The 8295-nt window shown below is 30.0% G+C and overlaps 1 protein-coding gene across 1 annotated transcript; it reads right to left on the reverse strand.

The window, feature by feature from the left end:
• Window positions 1-3453: 3453 nt before the first annotated feature.
• LOC101221388 (probable protein S-acyltransferase 15) lies at window positions 3454-7997 on the reverse strand. The gene is made up of 11 exons (XM_011658858.2): window positions 7779-7997; window positions 7543-7677; window positions 6732-6798; window positions 6481-6577; window positions 5925-6021; window positions 5656-5739; window positions 5536-5582; window positions 5355-5420; window positions 5185-5244; window positions 4098-4149; window positions 3454-4001 (listed from the first exon to the last, which is right to left on the reverse strand). The coding sequence occupies exons 1-11, from the start codon at window positions 7936-7938 to the stop codon at window positions 3913-3915; spliced, it is 954 nt and encodes a 317-aa protein (XP_011657160.1). The 5' UTR covers window positions 7939-7997; the 3' UTR covers window positions 3454-3912.
• Window positions 7998-8295: the final 298 nt, after the last annotated feature.

Consider the following 8295-nt stretch of genomic DNA (forward strand, 5'->3'; position numbering starts at 1 on the left):
TAATAATAATGAATGAAGAAATGAAAATTTTGAAATGAAAACAAAGAATTTGATCAAACTTGATTAATCTCTGTCCCTCCATTTTATTATTATTGCTATTTTGTCAGATTTCATTATCAAAGATGTTTATTTTAAAGTTCTTAACATTTTAAAAATAAATAGTTTGGTCCTTTTTCTTTGCCTATATTCAAAATTTGGCACCTTAATTTCCCAAAATTAATTTTACACATCTTACTTTTAATCTATGAACCCTTCAAAACTTCAATTTTGGTTATATGATTTTAATAAATCTTAAAATTTGCCACCATTTTGTTTTTTTTGTTTATTAGCATTTTCACCATAATTTTTTTTTAAATAATAATTTATTTTTTAAAAAAATCACTATTATATAAATAACAATGACAATAATAATAATTTCAAGAAACTAAAAATTTAAAATAGCAAGATCAAATTGCCCTCTTCTATAAACAAACAACAACAAAGGATCAATCACAAATATATGACCCTTAAATTCAAATTATTGACATATATAATAATATTTTTTAAAAATTAGGAAGATAGTAAAAGATGTCAAAAGTCTTATCAATAATACCAATAAAAAAAAATATTGCTTATAAAGTTTAAAATTACTATTTATTGTAATTATAAAAAAAATAATTAAAAATCATATTAAGTTTTTACTAGTTTAGTCTTCCTTTAAGATATATATATCAGAATTAAAATTTTGAATTTATATTTAATGAACAAGTTCGATGACTAAAGCTTACTATTTTGCATTTAGATTTTAGTTATTTAAAATTAGGTTTATAATTTAATTTTTATTTTGAACGATCACTTGCATTATTAGGTACATGATTGAATTTTTAGTCAAATTTTTTTAAAATAAATAAATAAAGTTATCTGTTCTGTTTTCAAATTTTGACTTGATATCAATAAACATAAAAAAACAAAATCAAAATGGTTAAAAAAAAGACCTAAATTTTATAATTTACTAAATTTTTATACGAAGGTTTCAATCAAATGTAACACGTGCTATAAGCTAGATTATCATACAAAATTATATACATACAAAAGTTTGTGAAGTTAATAATTAAACCTAAAATCAAAATTAAGGTTATATATGTTAAAAAGAATATTGTATATATGAACACAGCATTTTGTATAGCATGACTAAACAACTTTGTCGCGTAAAAAGGAAGATGATAAGCAAGTTACAACCCTACGTTACATATTCTTTTTGTGCTTTCTTTTGAAATTTAATACATATTATTTTACTTCAATTATTTTATATTATATGGTTTTAATTTGTGAAGGTTACCAACTTTGAGAGAGACATTACATTTCAGTTTATTGAAAATAAGAGAATATGAAAACGAAATTAATAGGCATTTCTATATGCCATCACTCAACCAAATTCTTTTTGTAGCATGTGGTTACAATTTCTCTATGTTATCAAATGGGGGTCTAATTAGTACTACCTTTAACTTAAATATTCTCTCTAAAAAAAAAACATTTTCAATTTTAACTCTTTAAATTTTGGTCTTTATCTCAATATTAATTGTAATTTACTCTCTATTTTATATCCACCAAAAGTAAAAATAGAGAAAAAGAAATTGTAATTAGATATATCGTTATTTTTTATAATAATAAATATTCTTTTAATTGAGTTATACTTTAAAATTAGTTGATATAATTAAAAGAAAATATTAAAATAAAGTACTTAGTGTTAGTTTGATGTTAATTTTTATCAAAATGTGAAAAATAACGATAATAGTTGTCTGAATGCATCACCTCACATTAAAAAAAAAAAAAGAAGAAGAAGAAGAAGTATTGTCAAACTAATACTTTTAGAGAAGAGAACTTTACAACACAAAATGCTAAAAAAATGAGTGCATCAAGATGCACCAAAATATTCCTCATTTCATATTTTTTATGTATCTTTAGTTAGATTTTATTCTCTTTTCATCTTTATATATTTCTTATTAGAAGTATAAATTTTATTTAGTCTATATACTTTTGGAATATTGATTTTTGGTCTCTTTGTTTATTTTCTTTTTCTCTTTCAAAATATCCATTTTGAACACAAGTGGAGAATGAAAATTGGTTATTTGAAAATATCAAACTGTATGTGTACATCAAAAATCAATTAATACAATCTTATGAGAACATACTATTGGAAAGTAGGACGATCATAATAGACAAAAGTAGGTGACAAAAATAGAATTTAATGAATTTACGTTTGCCTTATACAACATTAAATTTTAGATTCAATGTTCATCAATATTTTGAGAGTGGTTTTAAATTATTTTTTTAATCCTTCAAAATCAACCTTTAATAATATGAATATTGTGTTTAAAAGTGTTTTTCAGGATGGTTCTGAACTATTTGAAAGCATGCAATGCACTTAGTATTCATCTAAATCTCTTCTATCATTAATTTCTTAAAAGAGATTAAAGTCTAGCAGAGTAGCAATATTAGCCTAGAGCCTATAAATTTTGCTTTTACTCTTAATTTAAGTCTTTAATGATGGCATTTAATTTTCTGCATCCATTTCCTATTTCCAGCATCCAAAATTTATCTCCCCTCCAACTATAAATTAGAGAAGATTATAGGGTGTGATAATGAGGTCTGAGTAAAGCAAAAATTGATTAAGAAAGATAATAACATTTGATAATGTGGTCTAAGTAAAGTAAACACAAATTATCTTTAACTTTTTAACTCTCAGAGAATCAAAAGTTTACTGTTTAAATTAAGAAATATCATTTTGTTATCATCATTATTGTCCCCTCCCTTTCAGATCTTTTTCTTTTCTTGGCCTTACTATTTGCATACTTACCCTAATTACTTTGTTAATCTCAGGCCTCAACTCCAATGTACTAAAGCTCACTCCCCATTCTAATTGCCACTGCCACTTCCATTTACTATTTCAAAAATACGTTTATTTGTACAACAAATCCTCCGTTTGTCACACACATCAACTAACCTAAATAGAGAATATATAACCCTAATTCTCTTTCGACAGGGCATATCCTATCATAGGTATTGTGATCGACATAAATTCAAAACAATAGCAACAAAGTCAAAAGAATAACAAGTTTTAGTCTAAAAGTAAAACCCTAGAATCACAATTGGCTTAAGAAAGAGGATTGACTTGGGGACTCGAACTTGGCCTTAATTGAGGTTGAGCTTAACAAAATGTTTAGTGAGATATGCTTGCACCTACTCCAACTCAAGAACATTGTCCCAGGATCAAAGGGGTTTAGAGGAGAAGTCCATCTTAACCTAGTAAAATAGTCAATGAGCATCTTTCTTGCATGCTTTGTCCAATGAGAAAAAGAGTAAACCTAATGTGGCTCCTAAAGAAGAACCATCTGTCAGTGCATCATTATATCTTCAAAGAAAGTAAATTAATTCTCACTAAAATTTTCAAGCTTTCACACTCTTTCACTCTCTAACTATGTAAATTTTCCTTTACCTTCAAAGTTATGATTCAGGTTTCTCAACAAATTTACTGTTGTCTAACTTGAAGTTACGAGCCTTTTTCCTATCTAGATTTTGACATTAGCTATTAGTAAAAAGAATGAACACAATGAGAGAATAAGTAAGACGACAGATGAACTTATATGGTTGCTTCAATCAATTGGGTTCTCTTTGTCAGGAATACAGTAAGTTGCTCCTTCGAGTTCGAAATTTGACCTGTACTTATCAAATTACCTGTGAACACACGACTTGGAGTTAATAGAGTGGAAAGGGGCAAGTAGAAACCAAAAGGCAGTAGCTGGTAGGGATTATGATCGATCTTGCTACGTTTCCTATATTTTCTTTAAGAATATATAAGTTAATAGGCACAGAAAATTGTAGAAACCAACACAAATTCGTTTCCCAGAGAATGATTCCACGTAAACACAAGTTTCATTGTTTTGAAACCATGAACTCCTTTACATTCTGTAAAATTCCTTTGTCATATGGGTTTCTGAACTTCATTTCACTGGACCTTTGGCCTGTAAACCACCGAGTTACATAATAGTTATACAAAGATATATATATGATATATATTCCCATAACTGAAGTCATAGTTCTGTGCAAGGTATTCTTACCCTGCTCAGATTGAACAACAATTTGAAATTCTGGATACCTCTTCCAATGAATCTGAAACGGAGATCGATCCGTGTGGTGAAAAGAACAAAACACTAAAAGGAAAAGCTTTTTAAAAAGTAGATGAGTCCTATTTAGTCAAATGGTGAGTTTTTGCAATTTGCAAAGCAAACAGTCCACTCACAGTTTTGGTACCTGAAGAACTATTGCAATTGATTTGTTTTGGTTGACTTCCAAATTCAAAAAATAAGGCCAATCGGTGACCACTTGGTTCTTTTAATTTTTTATAATTAAATTTATATAAAATATTTTCTCATATAAATTTATTAGTTTTATTATCCACTTTTTTTATTGATGATTTAGAAAAATAACTTCAGACCAAATTTAAAACTAAAAAAGAGTTTAAAGAGTTTAAAACCTTATTTTTAGAATTTGACCCAGGTAGAAAATTAAAAACAAAATTGTTATCAAATAAAAATTTAGTTTTTAAAAATTAAGCTAATAAATACTAACATGTTTTATTACCCACTTTCTATTTTGAAAAAATGAAGTCAACTTTTTCGAATTATTATTAGTTTTTAAACTATAAAAAATATTCTCAGGGTTTGTGTCAAAAATATTTGAAAAGTTTCAAAAATATTTTTGAAACCAATCACAAAATTGGACATTTATATAATTTAGCCTTTTTTATTTTAAGAAAGATCTGTGAAAACCATACTTAAAAGTTTCAGAGGAAATAGAGATAAATTTTTAAAAAAATGAAATTGAAATCCAATACAACCTAAGCTTTCAAAGTTTTGTTGTGTTAATAGGTCTCCAAATTTAAGAAGTGTAATCGTTTCTAGAACTTTATAAATGTATTGGAGGACAAAATTTCAATTTCAATTTGGTATTTAGATTATTCAACATTTTAAAAATTCATGAACCTCCTAACTAAAAATTTTAGAACCATGATATTTCCATTTGTATCTAATAAATCCACGATTTATCTTTATAAATGAATATTTAGTAGGTTCACAATTACCCACATGAAGACTAATTGGGGGAAAGATTATTTGCACTATACAGTGCTAGCAGTTAGGAACTTACCCATTCGTCTGTTCTAATATTGAAGCAGATACAATATATATGCCACGAGAAAAACGCCACCTAAAAACAGTAAAAGATCCATCACCATTTCCACGAAGACAATATCTTAATGACTAGTGTCAACTAAAAGAAACTGCCTCCTAGACAAAATAAAAATGACAGAAATACACCTGCCATACTAATTGTAGAATAGAGAATAGCATGGTGCTCCTGGCCACTTTCCTTGAGAAATTGACCTGAACAGTTGATGAATATACCGAGTTAGTAACAAAGGCAAGGGTTCTTGACAATCCATAAGCATGATAATACAAGTAGCTGTTAGCAACCAATGCAAAGAATACAGAAACAAACCTCTAACCTAGCTCCATCACCATCAAGAAGTTCAGACACAGCCGAATCTGAAAAATCAGCTTACCAGTAAATACACTGCAATAAAGCTGAAAATGTGGGTATAGATAGCGAAACACTTACATTGAGATGAGCACGTTATGTAAGTAGCTTCAGTCCAGATAAATCCAAATAGTAAAACCATGAAGAGGACATAATTTTTATGCCCTGCACTACAAGCGTATGCAACATACACCATATTAACTGAAGTGATGTAATCACATTTGACTTTAAATTATTAAAATGAGGCGATGCTAACCTAAGTAGAGAAATTAAATTACAGATTTTTACAGGAGTGACGAGATATAAGCTTTAACTAAGATCTTCTTTGATGCCATCATCTACTATTTTACCAATACAGTTTCCGAATGCGGGGCAATGGTGGTCAAAGCCTTTCACATATGTCTTGCATATTGGACAGCATCTCAACCTATCACCCAATCCAATATCCTTGGAAGAAGAACATTAGCCAAAAGTTAGAGACCAGTCGATTACTCAAAGAAAAGAGCAAGAACTGCTATGGTAACATAAACACCTACAAACTAAGCAATGCCCGCAATAGTAATATTATATTTGACATGGCGAAGAATAGTATTACATTCAAGTTACAGATTAAGAAATAAGAACATTATAGATTTTGCAAAATCTAAATCCAGAATCATTCGAACCAAACACAAAAACAAAAGCAATATCAACACAAAATTTGAAATTTTGTATGATGGCATACATAATGATTTTGTTATTTTCTTAAAAACTAGAAAGAGGCAGAAAGAAATACAAATAACTATTTCACTTGAACGCCTGAGATAAGGATTACTCGTTAAGAGTTCCATTTTCTGCAGGAAAAAGAGCTAGATGGCTTAGGTTTCAAGATATTATAAACTTAATAAGCTCAATTAAATTTTCAACCTGATGGTGAGTGTCAATTTCTAAAACTGAACTTTGGGGAATTGCATCCGAAGGCGATGGACTATGTGACACTAAACCAGGATCACTGAGTAACATCCTGCCGGTATAAACCTGTATGTTAGAATAGTAAATAGAACCGCCAGCCAAGCAGGCTTCAGTAGGTACTAGCATAGCGTAAAGACATTTTGTAATATAATGAGTTATGGAGTAAAGGAGTCGTGAGAAATGAACAGGAAAGTCGGGAAACAGACCTGCAAAGGCCAAAGATGAGCAAGATTATCTGCCCATTAAACAGAAGATTCATCAAAAGCGAAGCATCTGCAAGGCATATAAGATATTGTCACTCTAAGCTTGCATGGAGTAGATAGCTCTGTTATATTTCTTTTTCAAATTTTGGTGAGAATCTACTTTTTTTATAAAAGAAACAAGCTAACCTCATTGCATGGACTACATCTCTCATTGCTAATTAGTTTTTAAATGAAAACTCATGTTATCTAACATGATATCATAATCCATAAAGCCCAACCCCGATTTGGCATTCATTCCAAAAACGAAAATTTGAATCAGATCCAAAATGGTAAACCAAAAGTGACTCCATCTTGATGAGACGATCTCGCCATAGAAAAATAAGGGTCCTTACAATCTTAACAAGACATATAAGTTTTTTTTTCCATAGTGAATTGGCCTTGAGATATGTTATTCAATGAATTCAAATAAATCAGTGAGAGAGGTAGAATACTCATTGAATTGGTCTGTGATGAACTAAAGGAACTTTCGTCCTTCAAATCGAATAGAAAGAAATCGTCGGTTAGAATTTGGGGGAAGCCAAGTACAATCCCGCCAGTCCTATTGAAATGAATTGCGAAGTGTACAGTTGACAGAAGATTCAATACTCGTAATTCTCAAGACTCTAGAGAGCAACTTCTACCTCTAGAATGATTTTTCAGGTCAAAATTATTAGTTCAGTATCACGTTATGCCAGAATTTCACCTTCTGGATCATTCACAGCAATCTGTTCTTAAGTAGAAAATTGAGAAACAAAAATAACACTGAGAAAAGGACCTTGTCGAACAACAGCTATGTAAACCAGCCAGACGAAAAGTACACTGAAGAAAACGAACGCTGGAGCAGACGAGCGGATTCGAATAAGCCGCCTGCACCATCCAGCAGCGCTTGCAACTGTTAGAAGCATCACAGCTGGAAAAAAAAACAAACAAACAAACAAAATAACCTCACAGTTAATGGCAATCATCAATGGAGCTCCGAAAAAGAAACAGGAGAGAGATAGATAGAGAGACCTGAAAGTAGGAGTTGAATGAAGAAGGACAAATCGGAGAAGAAGTGAGGAACAAGAAATTGGGTGCTTTGAGTAAGCAAAACAAGTAATAGAGAGACTATGCAACGACCGATCAGATCCGGCCATTTCGCCGGTTTCTTCCGGTCATGTAATTCCACCATTTCTTTTCAAACAAAAAATCTGATTCGTGGAAGGGACGATCGATGATTGGTCACTGTGCCTGAAAAAGCAGGCTACTATTGGGCCTTACGTATAATTTAAGCCCATTACAATCGGCCCATGAGTCGCCCACAAACTTGGAAATTGGCGGAGGATGAAATTGTCAAATAATTTTATTTTATTTTTCAAAATTTCAAATTTTAGTTCACCAAAATAATGTAAATTTTTTACTTTAAAAAATAAAATAAATAAATATGGATTTTAAATATATATAACTATTGCATCTTCTAAAAAATTCAACCAATCAGCGAAAGGTTATTTAAATTTAGCTGTAGGGATTAAAAATCCATTCATCATAA

Source organism: Cucumis sativus, chromosome 6 (genome assembly GCF_000004075.3).
Source record: "Cucumis sativus cultivar 9930 chromosome 6, Cucumber_9930_V3, whole genome shotgun sequence".
In the NCBI taxonomy this organism is placed as follows: Eukaryota; Viridiplantae; Streptophyta; class Magnoliopsida; order Cucurbitales; family Cucurbitaceae; genus Cucumis; species Cucumis sativus.